The 18,043-nt window shown below is 41.4% G+C and overlaps 1 protein-coding gene across 4 annotated transcripts in view; it reads left to right on the forward strand.

Moving 5' to 3' along the window:
• Positions 1 to 18,043, forward strand: part of KLF12 (Kruppel like factor 12) — a 267,563-nt gene that overhangs the window by 96,878 nt on the left and 152,642 nt on the right. For all 4 annotated transcript variants that reach the window (XM_042839345.1, XM_042839346.1, XM_042839344.1 and 1 more), the window contains one exon: positions 4,722 to 4,811. In XM_042839345.1, coding sequence (XP_042695279.1) covers positions 4,722 to 4,811 — 90 coding nt within the window. The remainder of the gene's footprint in view (positions 1 to 4,721; positions 4,812 to 18,043) is intronic.

Genomic DNA, 18,043 nt, shown 5'->3' on the forward strand with positions numbered 1-18,043 from the left:
TTTAAAATTGTCACTTAAATAAGATGTAAAACAGAGCACTTATGTCCATGTTGTTCACATAGGCTTCTGCAAACTCTAAGTTCTGCTCTCACTTAAGGAAATTAACTTTGAATTGGAATGGAATGAGATAAACCACACCCGGTTTCACTTGAAAATAGTATGAAAATTTAATGTTCAACCATTTATTATTTTTTTTTTTTCCTTTTCCTTGAAGCATCAATAAATGCAAATGATCCTTTTCTTTTCTGGTGCATTTGACATGAAATTCAAGTTCAGAGTAAAATGCAGAACTACCAGAGTTTCTGCTTTCATTCTAAGCATTTCACACGGCAATATACATAATTGCATATGATGAAGATCCTATGGCAAGACATGGACTGTTAACCCCGATTCCCTGGCAGAATTCCCAGTTGAGTGATTACCTTCTAGCCACATAAATTTCCTTTTATTTTCTATTGGATGGTTGCTTCCTTCGCTTATTGGAATGAACTGCTAGGATACGTACTGTGGCAATGTTAACTTGTGTGCTTTACCCTAAAAGAAACATCATTTCTACAACTAACATGTCATTGTGTTGGTGTATAAATTACTTTTTTGGAAATGAAGGTCTTAAGGAAGCATAGGAGATTAAGTTAAAAGGCAGTTTCATGCTTTCTTCCTGTGAGAATTCAAGAAGGTTTCTCCTTCTCTCCTTAGAGGTGGTAGTGGTGTTTGAGAAGAGATTATGATCTTTGATTCTTCTGGTTTCCCTTGAACCTGAGAAAAAGAAGCATTTCAAACTTTCAAAATCATGTTGTTATATCATTCAAATGTTCAATTATATTTTCAAAAGCTTTACCTTGCATGGATCACTTCAGATATTTTGACCTGAGTTGTCTATTGCTTTATTGCTTTGATTGATGGATACTGTATTTTCAGTATAGTAATGTAAGTAATGAGAACAGTGTGAATTCAGGTATTCATTTTCAGAAAAAAACAGCAGTCATCTTATTGCCAGAGTGTAGAAGGGATGTGGGCTGTTTTGTAGTTCTGTAATACATTTAAGTTGTCTGTCATTAAAAAAAAAAAGCAAACAATGAATTTGGGAGTCCTGCAAAAGTGACTCAAAGTTTGAGAAAATGATGAATTCTGAAATTCCTGTGTGTGCAGAAAACTTGTGTGAAAACGACTCAAAGATGAAGAAGCAAGACAAATTATCCGTCATAGCTTTGAGATAGGAAGACTTTTAGGGGCCGTCTTCTGCTCTTAGCTCTTTGAGCATGCTCTCATTAAGACTGAAACTTGTTTACTGTAAATCTAAAGCTGTGTTTGGAAATGCTCTTCCACTGACTGATGCTGCATTTCTCAAAAATAGTGGTTTCTTATTAGATGTCTTCTCAGAAAAGGAGCATGTAAACCTTATAATGTATTTGATTCCTGTGACAGTTACTGTAATGGTAGTCATTGTGCTCTAATAACTGTAATTGCACATACTTGGTGTTTTATGTTCATTTTTCAAGACAGTAAATGTCCAAACCTGATCAGTGAAAGGCTGAAATTGATAGCAGTGAGAAACAGAGGTTTTTTCTTTTAGGGTCAGTTAGTTTATTGATCCAAGATAGCAGATGTTTCCATAAAGTCGTGTAGAGCTAGGCTTGGTGATATGCCTAGTTTAGACTATGCATCTGCTGTGTTGTGCCTGGGTGGGTGAGTGGGGTCCAGCAGGTGGGCAGGGCTGGGAGGTGGGATGGTGTGCATCAGAGGCTGGCACAAGAGTTCGTATCACCTTCACATGTGAGAGGGCTGCAATTTAGCTGCCACAGTAGGGTTTAGTGAACCAGGAGGGAAGTGTGGTGTGAAAAACGTTTTGACTTAATACATCATATCGGCAATCCTGGTTGGTGGGTCTCCTGAGTGTAATAAATTATCATGGGGCACTGGAGCAGCCTGGCCTCGCTCAGGTGTGAATGCTCCATCTGGCCCAGCTGACCAAGGGGTTCCAAGGGAAGCTGAATTCACCTCACCACCCGTCTCACTTGAGTCTGTTCTCCTTAAATGGCTGCCCACCGTACACAAGCCTCAGCAATTATATTGTATTTGCAGAATGGCTTTAAGCATACTGTAGAGCAAAGCCTTGTTGCAGCAGGAGAGTGGAGTTAGGAGAGATCAGCTCTCTGAGTGAATGCTGGGCTAAATATTTCATCTGTGTGTGTAAAGCACGGATTAGATCTGCTCAGGTCTGCCCGGATATGTCACACAATGTCTTTTCAGCTACAAATGCAGAAGGATCAAATAGTCTGTAAAGAATCTACTCCTGAGATTGTTGCTGCTCTTGAATTATGAATGACCCAAAAGCCAGCACTGTTCACTGTATTCATTCTTCAGACCTACACTCTAAAGGCATAGCATTGCTTTTAAGAAATACGATTTCAGACAACAAAAGGGAAACAGGTGCTGGGAAAAATTGGTTAAATGTGAATGTGTTAAATGGTACATGAACCAGTCAGGTTTTCATGATTTATCAGTTTTAAACTTCAAAGGCTCTGGTTAGCTTGCATTTTTAGAGCTAATGAGTTTATCACAGCCAGTGGGAAAAAACGGTTCAAGTATATCAGCCATAAATTGGTACAAAGCACTAAAAGGGACATTAGCCTCTAATCAGATTCTAACAGTTCATTAAACATGCCTTTCCTCGGTTGTGCTTTGTCTTCCCCCCTCCTCCTGCTTGTGCCTTCTGCAGCAAGTCCCTTTTTTCATTTGGGTAAGACCTCCTCGGGGACACAAAGCAATATCTGCTCATCCTTCTTTGTCAACAAGCTAAACAACCTAAGGGATGCTTTATTATGGTATATTCCTGATCTTTCTGTAAAACTCAACTGTGCTGCTTATAAATCAAGAATGTAGGGGGACTTCCCTGCTTGCGGAACAGGTGCTGGGAGAGCCCAGAATGCCAGCCTGGCTCCTGCTGCTGCTCCACCCCAAAGCACATCCAAGTCACTGAGGCACTGTAATGCCCAAAGGCATGAGATTCGCTTGTGATGAGTAAACACAGTGCAGCAGCCCTTGCTGGGAAGAGGGATGTAGAGCCTGGAGTGATTTCCAAGAGCTATTCCATGGCGTCATACTCCTCCCTTTGCTTTCCCCAACCTGCGCCTCAAACACTGAATAATAATCAATGGGTACAGAACTTATTGCTGAAAAGTAAGCATGTTTCAGAAGCTTTTAGGAAGCATTAGGGCATACGGTTTTTCTTAAAAATTCTTCTGAAGGACTCATGATAAGGAACAGGGCAGTTAACATAGGAACTCCTTATGGATAATGGCACCACACAGTGCTGAGCAGATCTGCTGCCAGTGAAACATGTAAAAAAAAAAAGTTTTTTTTCCATTGCAGTACATTTATTGAGGTCTCTGTGGTAACAGAGTGAAAGTGAGTTTCCATTCTCAAGTACTGCTTTCCAGAGGGGGCCACAAATAAGTAAGTAGCTGTGAAAGTCACTTAAAAGCTTGTATATGTGTCATAGTTTCATATTTGATAAATAGCTCTGAGGCTTTCACATTTCCATACAACTGACCAAAGTGTGTTGATTCGTCAGGTCATATTGTCATTAGAGTGATAAAATATCTTTATTCTCAGCATCTTGTCCAATCCAAAAGGCAGCTGAAGGGGCTCACTTTCAAGTACCAGACTTGAGCCTTGGCTGCATTATAAAATTAACTCAGGCTGAGGTGGGATCTGAACTGAAGGCACAGGAGATTGTTCTGCATAGTCCATGAGAAAATTCAGGAAACAGTGGAATGGGGCATTCATAAATGAGGATGTCGATGCAGACAATTTCAGCTTCGCAGCTCTCACTTCTAACAGAAGTTCTCAGCACATATTGTCCGTTACTAAAACAGTGGTTTAACATTATTATTACACGTTATTAACATGTACCTGGACATGGACCTGGAGGTATTGATTGATGCTTGGCTGAACGTGAGCCAGCAGTGTGCCCAGGTGGCCAAGAAGGCCAATGGCATGCTGGCTTGCATCAGGAACGGTGTTGCCAGCAGGAGCAGGGGAGTGATTGTCCCCTGTTCTCAGCTCTGGTGAGGCCACACCTCAAGTACTGTGTTCAGTTTTGGGCCCCTCACTGCAAGAAAGACATTGAGGCCCTGGAACGTGTTCAAAGGAGGGCAACAAAGCTGGTGAGGGGTCTGGAGCACAGGCCTTATGAGGAGCGGCTGAAGGAGCTGGGAATGTTCAGCCTGGAGAAGGGGAGGCTCAGGGGGGACCTCATTGCTCTCTATAACTTCCTGAAGGGAGGTTGTAGTGAGATGAGGGTCGGCCTCTTCTCTTGTGTAACTGGTGATAGGACCAGAGGGAATGGCTTCAAGCTGCGCTAGGGGAGATTTAGGTTGGATGTCAGGAAATACTATTTTTCTGAAAAAATGGTCAGGCACTGGAATGGGCTGCCCAGGGAGGTGGTGGAGTCACTGACCATGGAGGTGTTCAAGGAACGTTTGGATGCTGTGTTGAGGGATATGGTTTAGTGAGAGCTGTTGGTGATAGGTGGATGGTTGGACTGGATGATCTTGAAGGTCTTTTCCAACCTTGGTGATTCTGTGATTCTGTGATTATTATTACATGTTCATGAACTTCATTTAGAAGAAACTTACTTCTATAATAGTATAGAATTACAACTTTTGTCAAATGTTTTTCATGTCTTTTGTAATTACTCTTGTCTTTTTTTGCTCCAGGACGTCAGCGCTTTTGAAAACAGAATGTTAATGCTGGATGGGATGCCGGCAGTCAGAGTTAAAACAGAGCTGCTGGAATCTGAGCAAGGGGTAAGCAGAGGTTTCTATGTATGTGGCTTAATTTTTCAGCAAGCTGGTGACCCTAGCAAAGCTACTCTGTGGTTAGCTGGCCCTCCTGTTGTATTGCACTTTTCTCTGGTACCATTTTGGAGCTCATTTTCTTGAATATGTGGTGATCTGATCTTATCTACTGGGAACAGAAAATTCTGTGGAAGATATGCTGAAATTATCTGGTTTAGCAAAGATATTTTCTACAGTGTAATTATAAGACTACCAAAAAGCATGCAGTTTGAAGAATAGAGAAAAGTAATGGATTGCAGCAAAGAAGCCAAATTCCTATATCCAGTAAGGCCCACAAGTTTTTGCTATTCTACCTTCTTGCATTCTTTGCCTTAGCACGGTTGATTTGTCCTTTATAAGCTTGTCCTATTTCATTTACTGTTTTTGCAAAACTGCGTAGAACTGCTCTTTAGAGTGGAATATATTTGTTTATCGTTGTGATAAGGGGGCTGGAAGCTTCATGTGGTTAAAGTTAGTGTTGTGGAGTTTGCTGAGTACTGAACTGACCCTATGAATACAATTCTGAATTTTTGCAGAGGAAACACTTGGTGTTAGAGTGGTAGATTTTAGGAAAATGGGTGACTGAAGTTTTGGCTTTGCATGGCATTTTCTTATATGTGTGATAATAATTACCTTAGAGACTGCAGACTGTCATGAGAAGATCTAAATTTAGTGGGGATGTTTATAGATACTAACAAGATGAGGTTTTGTTCTGTCACGAAGTCTTTATTCCCTTGTGTGCCTTTTATGCTATGCTGAAGAATTCTAGCCACCTTCCCACTCTGGATTCAACAAGCAGAGAATAACAAAAGAAGCAGTTGCTGCCATGTGAGGATGGGCTTTTGCCTCCTTCTGTTATTTTTTTCCTTCCTGCTATTTTCTCAGTTATTTAATTGAGAACTTAAATGATATGGAAGACAAGGAATTAACTTTCAAGATGGCTTAACCTGAAAGACTTGCTAGGAGAGATCAGTTATTCAGAATGTTCTTGAGGCTTGTTTTGAGCAAAAAACCTTGACATTTAAGGGCGCTTTTGCTCATCTCTATGTCTTCTCAAGAGTACCATCAGAAAACATACCAGCCCAGCATAGGCTGAGGGAACACTGAAGTTTGACTGTCTTATAAACCACGGTGATGAAAAGACAGATCCATTAGAGGTAGTTTTAAATACTTTGGATGCTTTGTATTGTGTCTTTATATGTAATACAAATCTTCATATTCTCCAGAAGGCAAATGCTATATTGTTTTGTTTTGTTTTTCATTTACAGTAAGTTCTGTACGTGATAGATATAGCTGGTCCCTTCAGGAAGAATACTTCCTTCAGTAAAGTGTGATTTCATTCTGGAAGACCTACTTGGCCTTTTTAGAAACTGGAAGGAAATGAGTAATTTATATAGTTTTATTAATTTCCGTACATTTTATTTTTTTAATATAAATGTACAGACTTCTGTGTAAGCAGAAAATGATTTCATCTCTTTCTTTTCCAGTGACTGAGACTTTGGACAAAGAGCTCAGTTTGATTTGAGATTTTATGTGCTTTGATACTAATTAAGAAATGTCTGGTCAGGATTTTCCAGCACCTTTATGACTCTTCATTAGGGAATAATCAATAAATACAAAATGAATTCTCCAGTTTGCTAACTGAGGAACTGGCCATTAGGATGGCAGTTTTCCAGGAAACAGCTCAAACTCTAAAGAGGAAAATGGTTGAAACAGATGTTTAGCGTGTGCTTCAGAGACTGTTTTGAATATGTAGATGTTTGTAGACATAACAGGAACAAGTGTTTGAAGGCTGGGATTATCAAAGACGCGTGCTGTGAAACTGTTTGGGAAGGTGAATATCATAACTGGGAAGAGTGGGCTGGGATCTGAAGTGTGATCTGTGCAGTGTGAATTTGAAATAGCTCCTCTTGTGTTGTTTCAGTGTCTGAAGTCCATGTAGTTGCACCTTATTGCAGTGTGGTAGAGTTCAGGGAGGCATTTCTACTTTGAAAACTTGGCAAATCGGGATAGCATTTTTGAATCTTTTTAAAGGTAGAAGCCAAAGCTTCATCATCTTGGATGCAAACTGCTCTAAAACCTCTCTAGGAAGACAACTGGCTCTTAGCTGTTACTGCTTGGTTATCTCATTAAATTAATTGCGGGTTCCAAGGATGTGTGACTGTTTCTTATCTGCCATACTGAAAACTTCCTTGCAGGGTTTATGAATCCATCATCCAGAAAAGGTGTTTTTGTGTTAGTTATGCCTTGGTTATCTGTCGCTTCTGGTTCTTAACCTCCACGGTGGGATTCACAGAAAGGGCTTTTTTTTTTTTTTTTTTTTTTGGATATTGGTTGGCCATGCATGCAGTGCTGTTTGAGACCCCCAGACAGTCCTCTGCTGTCCTGGCTTTTGAAATGTTTGCCTGGGGAGAGAGCAACTGGTAGAGGAGAGTTTAATTGCATACTGGGCAGCTGTTGCATGGATGCAAGTGGACACATTTGGAATGATGGCAGGTGGGAACTGTGTAAAGTTCTGCTTCTGTGCCAGTGTGCCCTGTTGCATTCATGCTCCTGTGGAGTGCAGTGTATGATGCAGGTGAAGAAAAGATATGGGGATTTTCTCAAGAGTCATTCAGTGCCAGTGCTGAATTACTAGCAAAGAGCAGGAGCCAGAATGTGCCCCTGTGTTTCTGGGTACATTTCCAAGGCCACAGGAGAGTAAGCTAAATGCCTCCATCGTTGCTTCAAGTGGGAATTGCAAGTGTAAATGTAAAGTGCCAGCTAGGCAGATGACTTCAGGAGATGACATAACCATAGCATTTGAGGGTGCACTACTAAGTTTCAGTTTATTTTATAATTTGATGTGTGTAATGATTAAACAATATGTGTTTAATATGGGACTTAAAAGCGTATTTAAAAAAAAATCATGCTTGTCCTCAGTGTTTGTGAAGTAGTAATCTCCCAGCCTATTGACAGCAGTAAAAAATACTGCTGTGTAGCAATGTAGCTGAAGCATGTAATGATCACTGCAGTAATGTGACAAGGTAGAAAAAAAAAGCTCAAAAAGCAGTAACGTTCCATTTCCTTTTACTCCCACTCTGGCAAAGCAGAAGCACGATAGAAGGCAAAAAAAAAAACATTCCTTAAACAGACAAAAACTGGTACGAACCTGAAGTTGCTCATACTTCCTATTTGGGTCAAATCAGAGAATCACAAAATCACAGGGGTTGGAAAGGACCTCACTGAGTCCAACCCCCCTGCTAAAGCAGGTGCCCTACAGTAGGTCGCACAGGCAGATGTCCACAAGGGTCTTAAATATCTCCGTAGGAGACTTCACAATTTTTCTGGGCAACCTGTTCCAGTGCACTGTCACCTTTATCATAAAGAAGTTCTTCCGCATACTAGTACAGAACTTCCTGTGTAAGTTTTAGGCCATTATTCCTTGTCCTGTCACTACACAACACCAAGAGGGGCCTGGCCTCATCCATTTGTTACCCACCTCCCTTTAGGTATTTATAAACATTTATCAGATACCTCTCAGTCTTCTTAGGTTTAACAGACCCAGGTTATGGCTATGGTGAAGGAGGCACCACTTGTCCACATGCACTTCCATTAGAAATTTGTCTTCCATCTTCTGCTCTGGGTAACCTGGTATTCACCTGATGCTGGCCCTTGACAACATGTGGTTGTTATAGAGATTCCAGTTGTGAACCAGGACAGAGCAATTAATTAAACCTGAGACTAAGCATTTTCCGATGATTTGGAGTCAATCCATTGTTTTCTTTTTGGGGACCTTGATCTTTTTGCAGGGTAGGTGAAGTATGAGGTCGTTCTTTACTGTCTGTGCGTTGAACTCCAAGATCTTTGTCTGTCTTGCTATGAGATCTTTGATTTTGCTTTGTTTCATGATATGTCTGTTTCTGCATTGTGCTAGGGTGTTCTATATTCAAACCCAAGCTGACATCTCTGCACAGCAATGTTAAGAAAGTATACTTATACAGCAGAAATGTTACGTATATAGAGTAATTAAATTTGTATTTAAAAGGCAACACAGCAGAAGGGACACAACAGAGAAGAAAGTGTAGGCCAACTAAGATTTCAGGGTAAGCGTAGAACAAAGCTGTGTGAGCTGGTTCCACGGAAGAATAGACAAGTTTCTTGTTAAGCTGTAAGAAACTGGGGAGCTAAAAACTGTATTTCAGCTATGACTGAAGTACCAGTTCCTTCAAGCCTGTGAGTAGAGAGAGATGGTCGTGACTCAGGGTCTACAGACTGTGTAAATGAAGTAAAGAGAAGCTTTCACTAATGCAGATTTAAGAAGCCAAACGATTGTGGGTGAATGAGATTTAGGCAACTTCATAAGAAAGAAATGCCTTATGAAGTACAGGTTACCAGGTTACTGAGCAAATTTGGAACAAAGTATTTGCAAGGAAAATGGATTTTCTCTTTGCTTTGGAAGAAGTTAAAACAGTTTTGCTTTGTTTTATCATGGCCAATTTAGAATAGTTTAATGATTTTTAGAAGGCCATTAGCATTAGCAAGAACAGATGCTTATTTTTCCCAGTGAACTACTGTCCTTAATTTTGCACAGGAGATTTAATGCCGACTATTGTTTGAAGCTTCAAGGAGATACAGTGCTGCTTTAATGACTTCATCACAAATTAAAAAAGACATTACATAAAAGATATCACATTGCCCTTTAACAAGTCTTCGTTATTACCTCCCCTACTGTGGAACGGGAGCTGGCATTGCTAATAAATTGGTAGAATTACTTTAGAAATGTGAATTTGCTTATCATTTAATATCCTCCCATGACCTGCAGCTTTAGATCTTTTGGTCTGCAGTAACATCTTTGCATGTCAGTAACTGCCTTCAAAGAAAGACACAAAGAAAACTGTCTCGGCCTAAATTGGTGTAGGTGGAAATAAATACTTGTTATTTGGCTATGCCAAAAACTGATTTAGAAAGTAATGGTCCTCACTGTAAAAATTGAGGCTGCGTTAATTTAAATGGTAATACAAACGAGACAGTGGATTCATTAACTAATGTCTACTATCAAGAAGATAGGATGGATGTTGGCTGCCTTGAGTTTGATGTTTTGGTGGCCATTGCTGCAGATGTAGACCAGTTTTTTAAAACTGTTGTGTCTCATGCAGGCACATGAAGTTACACTTCCTTCAGTATTTACAGATTCAGACCATAAGCCCTTGTGGAGTAAGTCCATGAATTAATCCTCAAATATGGAGAATAACAGACTTCTAATTTTCATCAGTCTTTTTGTTTCTGCACCTTCAGCTTCATCCATTCCTGTGATTGCACTGTCTCCTCTCAGATCTCTGTTGGAAGATTATTCTGAATTCGTCTTCTAAATCTGCATTCCAATGCCTTATAATGGCTGAATTATGAAAACAATGACTGAAACGGCAAAACCCCTTAACAGGCCAGTATTGTTCTGTGCCTCTTGCCAAATTATCCTATCAGGTCTGAAGAAAGCCATGAATGCTTAAGTTGTATACAGAAATCTGCTGTGCTTGGATGGTAGTGACAGAAATCTCTTTTATTTTCAAAGTCATCTGAAATCACCTATTGAAATTCTGCTGAGAAGTGAGTCAATAGCAAAGCTTGCTCCTCGACTGTATAGAGAAACTGTTTATATTGATTCATTTTCCTTACAAACATCTTTGTATTGTTAGAAGAAGAAACCATACTTGTAGTATTCAGTGCTGTAATTTATGAGTCCTTGATTCTTCCACATAATTTTATCTTTTCTTGCTAAAATGATACTTCATATTTAGCACTACTGTTTTGGGGAATCAAGCAGCATGAGGGCAGTGCACGTTTATCAGTATATTCTGTAAGGAAACTTGCCATCTTTTCTTGTTTTTCTTCATCTTGGAAGAGACCATACGCAAGGAGTGTCATTGAAGTGTTAGAAATACAGCTGGTATGATTCATTAGTTGCCCTACAGAGCCGTAAATTTGACATTATTTAGAAAGAGATCAAGATCTAATTCTAGCAAAAAGTAAGGACATAAGGATGGGGCACAATGCAGTGCTGCATGAGACATACCTAAAGTGGTTCCTGACCACTTAAACGCAATTATATCTTCCATCACTGTTGTGCTCAGGCAATATGATCACAACCCAGAATCATAGAATATCCTGAGTTGGAAGGGATCTACACAAAATCCAAACCATATGTAGTCCAGATGCTCCTTGAATTCCCTCAGCTTCGTGCTTTGGCCGCTGCCCTGAGCAGCCTGTTCAGTGCACGACACCCTCTGGTGCAGACCCTGTCCATAACTCAGCTGCCCCTCCCCTGGCACAGCTCCATGCTGTTCCCTAGGGCCCTGTCGCTGCTCTCAGGGAGAGCAGAGCTCAGAGCTGCCCTTCCGCTCCCTGTGAGGAGCTGCAGTCGCCATCAGGTCTCCCCTCAGCTCCTCTGCTCTGGGCTGAGCACACCGAGGGCCTCAGCCACTCCTCGTATGTCTCCCTCTGCAGACCCTTCACCATCTTCTTTGTCCCCCTTTGGATGCCCTTAACTAGTTTAAGTCCTTCTTACACTACGGCACCCAAACTTGCACCCAGTGCAGGAGGTGAGTCCGCGCAGCGCAGAGCAAAAAAGACAACCCCTTCCCTCACCTGGCTGTCAGTGCTGGGCCTGCTGCTTCCCAGCGTGGTGTGCCCCTCTGAGCTGCCAGGGCACACTGCTAACTCATATTCAACTTGTTGTTAACCAGAACTCTCAGATCCCTTTCTGCTCTGCAGTTTCTCATCCCCCAGTCTGTACGTACAACCAGGGCTGCCCCATCCTACGTGCAGAATCCAGCACATAGTCTTGTTGAACTTCATGTGATTGGTGACAGCTAACTGTATCTGAAACAACATTGTTAGACACCTTCACTGCTTTTTAGACACAAATGGACTTCTCCTCTGCAACCATGCCAAATACTGCGTGATTATGGTGTAGCTCATTTCTTATTCCTTCTGAGATCAGCCCTTCCACTTATGTAGAATAGAGAACCAATTTACACCATGGTTGCACCAACTGTGGTTTATTTGTCTGGGATTTTTTCCCTCCAGGATCAGATGCAACAGTACTGTGGAAAGGTGATCAGTCCAAGATTAATAGGAAATGAGAGCTTAAACAGCTCAGTCAGCACACCCACTTTCACACTTGCCTGACAGCCTTTAGCCAAGTTAACCAAGTTTACAAACGTAAAATGCAGGTGGGATTGCAAGATGTATCATGCTGTCTAAAATTCTCACTAAGAGAAGGATCTTAGATCCTATGAGACTTAATTTACTGACCACTGTCTGCCATTGCTTTATTTTCCTAGGCAGGTAAGTTGGCTGTTATAGAGCACTGCAGGGAATACATTCCTTGTTCTACCTAGTATTGTTTGCTATATGTATGGTAGTAATGTGTAGATTTTCAGCTGGAGATGAGGATTTCATTGCACTAGACACTGCATGAATAAATAATAAATGGACAGTCTCTGATTATCTCTGGTTTAATCGATCAAAAGATGTGTTTAGACTTCATTTCAATGGATATTTTCAGATAACAATGATCATGCAAATTAGGAGTGTAGTAGCAGGTCTAAAAAGGGATGAAGCAGAGAAAGATGGAAATAATGTCAAGCGGAATGTTTGATATTACCCAGAAATGAGCATAATTGAATGTTGTTACAGTCACATAGTAAAATTGTTATGCAGAATATTATTCCTTAAATATATAAAATTGTTAACAGCTTCATGTACTGACCGTAAAGAAAACAGCAATGACTGAAAAACATTGCATCTAAAAAACACACTGTATTTGGGAAAAAAGGAAGTCAGATTTGAGTGTAATCCTGAAGTCCACCATGAGGTTATAGCCTTCTATCCACAGTCAATTATTTTGTGAGCTCACCTTGAAATCTGCTTCTTTTGATAATGTATGACATCTCAGCCTTCTCTGCTACTAGAGTTTATGATGGGAATCTCGAAGATTTATTCAGTGGAGAAGCACTAGCTGTAAAGAAGAACAACCATGGAACAATACCAGTTGTCTGTCTGTTACTGTGAATTTCTAAATCGTCTTTTTGGATTGAAAAGAGTTGGTTTTATAGAGTTGTGAAAGATCATTGTTACCTTAAGTGCATTAGACAATAGCTTAAAATGTAAATATATATATATATGTGACACAAGAGTACATAGTTGGATGGTATGTAGCCCTATGTCATTCCCCTGATAACTCCGATTCTAATGATGGTTTTGTGTGCTCCATGTTATGTTTCTTCTGGGAATTCGGCATCCACAACTTAGCTGTCACTTTTGTCTTGTTTGGAATCTTAGCTAGGAAACCAGCAAGGTGCAGATTTTTGATCTTCGTATCCTGACAGAAAGGTATCAATGCTGTACTCAAAGGAGTACGAGGTATTCTGTAAGCCAACTGTAGTCTAAAATCCTGTTATACTTGTTACATATTAAACTAAACAGACCTCTCTACTTTTGTGTAGCAGTGCGAAACAGTTTTAAGATACAGTAATATGATTACTTTATATGACTTCATGCCAAACAATCACAATCATTGGCATCTGGAAGGCAGTTACTTTTCTAGTCCTGTGACATACTTGGTTGGGCATCTGTAGTTTGCAGGTTGCTACTGTGCTGAAATGTAGTACATTCCAAAATATGGTTAATATGTTCTTATGTAGAAAATGATCAAGGTGAGGTAGGTAATCTCTCCTTTATTAGCTAGAAAGTTACCTTATATTGCCTCCTGTTTACCTCTGTGTGTTATGTATGCACACAGGTTAATGAACATCTGCTGATGGCATCTGCTGATGGATGGATGGTCTTCATGTTTCGGAGGTCTTTATTTCCTTTGTTTTCCATTCAAACATATCAGAGAAATAACTGTGAATACAAAGTCTAATAATCATTTTGAAATGAAAAAAAAAAGTTAACACATTTCATCTTGTTCTACTCTGCAGAGAATTTGATTTTTTTAATGTTCATTAGAGTCACCTCATTCTGGTGGTCTGTGTTTTGATCAGCAGAGCGCATTTGTATGTTGAGAGTGGAAGAGGAACTGAAGTGACTGGGCTGCAGTTCTTTTCCTTTGTGTTGGCTCAGTGTGAAGTGAAATCTCTCTGTATCCCTCATTCTCACTTGCGTAATTGCTATACTTTGTTTCCTTAAGAACACTGAGATACTTCAAGTGAGAACTATTGTGAAAGTGTACATTATTATTACATCTTTATTATATACTCGTTAGCATAAGAAAAATAAGCATAATTGAGTAATTTACAGTATGACAGAACACTTCATCAGTATGAGCCACTATGTTATGATATTGCCAACATTATTTTAATCTTTGTTTTGTTTTTGTTATAAGATGGGATTACTTCTAGTTTACACTTGTTTTTTGATATTCTTTCAACTTTTTTTTTTTTTTTTCCTATTTGAGGTTGCCTTATAAATAGTCCTTTTAATCTATATTTTACTCTTGCTTCATATCCTGCTGGGAAATACTGAAAGAGCTATATATTTTTTAGCATTATTGGCTTTTTCCCTATTTCTCTCTGTGGAGACGAACCCTTACATAAATTACTTTAAGGATCCTGTTTTTGTGATTTTTCCTCCCCTGTCATGCTGGGAGGATGAGTTTTTAATAAACTGTTATTTAGGGGCATCTTCTTTCACAGACACTGTTTTACAAATGTTATTTTTTGGTTGCATCGCCTAAATGTGTCAGAATATCACAAGAATGACAGGCCAAAAAAAAGCCCTAAAAACAACAGCAGTGACAGGCGACGTTCATCTTCTCCTCCAGGTCTGTGTGTGTGTTTGCTATTTGACAAGGCCATTGACCAAACATGGAGCCCAAACTAATGAGCATGGGGGGGCCTATGAGAGCCCCATGTGGGCTCACCCCATGCACATCTGCGCCAGGCCCTGCACCTGGCTCTTGCAATGAAGCCAGAGCTCGTTTGGGTTGGCAGGGAGTGATGGGCTTCTTGTGGAGTTGGTGCAATGGATGGAGGACAGCAGGACCTCCATAAGGGTTGTTCATGGAAAGCCTTTCCAGCCCTTCCTCTTTCAGCTGCCCCCTGCTCCACTTTACTAGAGTGGATGTGTGGATAACACCAGGCTGAGAGGGACTATTGGTCTGCCAGAGGAGAGAAATGCAGAGGGACGTGGATAGACTGGATCAGTGGGCCAGGGTGCACTGTATGAGTTTCAGTAGGGCCAAGTGCCAGGTCCTGCATTTAGGACACAACATCCCCAGGCAGCCCTACAGTCTTGGGGAGAAGTGGCTGGAAAGCTGCCTGATGGAGCTTGCTGTACTGATGGACAGTCAGCTCAATATGAGCCACCAGTGTGCCTAGGTAGCCAAGAAGGCCAATGGCATCCTGGCTTGTATCAGGACTGGTGTGGTGAGTAGACTAGGGGAGTCATCCTGCCCCTGTACACAGCTCTGGTGAGGCCTCATCTCGAGTACTGTGTCCAGCTTTGGGCACCTCAGTACAGAAAGGACATTGAGGTGCTGGAGCAGGTCCAAAGAGGGGCAACAAGGCTTACGAAGGCCTTGGAGAATATGTCCTACAAGGAGCGACTGAAGGAACTGGAGCTGTTTAGTCTGGGAGAAAGAAGGCTGAGGAGAGACCTTATTGCTCTCTTTTAGTATCTGAAGGGTGCTTACAGGGAGAGTGGGGCTCATCTCTTCCCACTGGTGACAGGTGACAGGATAAGGGGAAATGGCCTCAAGTTGTGCCAGGGTAAGTTTAGGTTGGATATCAGGAAACACTTCTTTACAGAAAGGGTTGTGAAGCACTGGAATTGGCTCCCCATGGAGGTGGTTGAGTCACCATCCCTGGATGTGTTTAAAAACTGTTTGGATGTGGTGCTCAGGGACATGATTTAATGGAGGGTTGTTAGAGTGAGGGCAGGATGGTTAGGCTGTGGTTGGACTCAATGATCTTTAAGGTCTTTTCCTACCTGAGAAAATCTATGATTCTATTATATCAGCCACGTGGGTGTAGAGGCAAACTGCTGCCACCTGCATTCCACCTCCTTAGGCAGCTTTGCCATTTGTAGTCTCCTACTTTCAGAATTTGCGCTAGAGATCAATATTATAACAGATTTCAGCTTTGATCATCATCGGAGATGCTGTTGTTTGTAGAACTCCTGTCATGGCTGTTGGTGAGTTACTGGAGATTCCTTAGTAGTCACATCAGTTTGACCTTGAAAAACAGCAGCATTGCTCTCTCCTCTCTGAATTACAGATACACTCAGTTATGTTTCTAATTCTGTATGTGTCTTTCTACATCATTTGCCTCTTTCTCTGATTATTTTCTGTTAAAAAGGTGGCTTAGTTACAGTTTGGTTGTAAGCAGGTTTCATAGTTCTCAGGTATTGGGTGGCTGGTAGCTCCAAATGTTTATATGTTCCTTACACTAGATTTCTGTTCTTGTTTTGCTCTATCAATACTGAACATCTATTTGTGAAAGTAAAATGGTAAAACCTTAATTGAGAACTTACGTGTTGTACTGTCGTACAGGGCCTTCTTAGTGAAGAGACTGTTGACTGAGGAAAGAAAGGCAAGATTGGGTACCATTAGCAATATCAAATGCCGGGTGAATTCATGCAGAATCTTTCCTGTTACCTTCCTAATCTTCAAAGAGCCCAGAAATGTGCTCACAGAGAACAGGAACAATTTTTCTTCTAGACACCAGGGATCTTCCACTGTCTTCGTGACCTTTCAAACACTGTAGACGAGGGCTCTAAAAGAACTTCAGCCAGCTGCCTCAGCAACCATCAACACAACCATGAGCTTATTTCAGTTCAGTTCTTTCAAGTAATCCCCAGCTTGGTTCTTAGTCACAGCAAGGGGTACTACTGCTTGAACCCTGCCTCCAAGCACAGAGACCTGTGAGTAGGCCATGCTGGTGATGACTCAAGCAGAGAAGGCGTCAAGTACCTCAACCTCACCAATGTTCACTGTCAGTAACTCACACCCCATTCAGCACGGACCCGTATTTTCCTTGTCCAGCCTTTTACTGCAGGTATTGTGGCAGAATCTCTTCTTGTTGCTTTTGACACCCCTGCAAGTCTGAACTTTGGCCTTCCTCGTGCAGTTCCTGCATGATGTTCCCTTGCTCATTCTTTTTAGCTTCCTTGCTTCCACCTCCTGTCATATTTATTGCCTCTTTGCACTGGAGCTTCACCATTGGTTCTGCATTTGTCAAACCAGTCCTGCTTTTCTGGTTAGCAGAATGCACTAGTCTTGCACTTTGGTATTGTCCTTGAAGATCTGCCACATTTCCTGTACCACCTGACTCTTTTATTGCTGCCTTGTGTGAGGTCCTATGTAGTTCCCTGAAAACCTCTCTTCTACCATACTCCAGGGTCTAGACTGATCTGAGCAGTCCTCTGTTGTTATCTTCCTTTCCTCACTTCAGTTAAGAGTCTTGAATTCCATTACTTAAAGGTCATTACAGTGGTGCTACTAGTGATTGCCACTGCTCCACACATTAGTATTTATTCTTTTTAAGTCCCATATGAGGCTTTATGAAAACACAAGAGTGACCACATTGGTTCTTATGGAAAAGTTTTTTCTCCTATGCAATAACAAATCATAGTGTGTGCACTTGCAGCCTGAAGGCCATCTGTATCCTGGGCTGCATTAACAAAGGGGTGGCCAGCAGGGAGAGGGAGGTGATTGTCCCCCTCTACTCAGCTCTTGTGAGGCCCCATCTGGAGTACTGCATCCAGGCCTGGGGCCCCCACTACAGGAAGGACGTGGAGCTCTTGGAGCGGTCCAAAGGAGGGCCACTAAGATGATCAGAGGGCTGGAGCATCTCTCCTGTGAGGAAAGGTTGAGGGAACTGGGCTTGTTTAGCTTGGAGAAGAGAAGGCTCTGGGGAGACCTCTTTGTGGCCTTCTAGTACTTGAAAGGACTGTATAAACAGGAAGGGGAACGGCTGTTTACGAGGGTGGATAGTGACAGAACAAGGGGAAATGGTTTTAAACTGAGACAGAGGAGGTTTAGGTTAGATATTAGGAGGAAGGTTTTCATACAGAGGGTGGTGACGCACAGGAAGAGGTTGCCCAAGGAGGCTGTGGATGCCCCATCCCTGGAGGCATTCAAGGCCAGGCTGGATGTGGCTCTGGGCAGCCTGGTCTGGTGGTTGGCAACCCTGCACATAGCAGGGGGGTTGAAACTAGAT

Source organism: Centrocercus urophasianus, unplaced genomic scaffold (genome assembly GCF_019232065.1).
Source record: "Centrocercus urophasianus isolate 14NV4802_14NV808 unplaced genomic scaffold, USGS_Curo_1.0 seq_9, whole genome shotgun sequence".
Taxonomy (NCBI): Eukaryota; Metazoa; Chordata; class Aves; order Galliformes; family Phasianidae; genus Centrocercus; species Centrocercus urophasianus.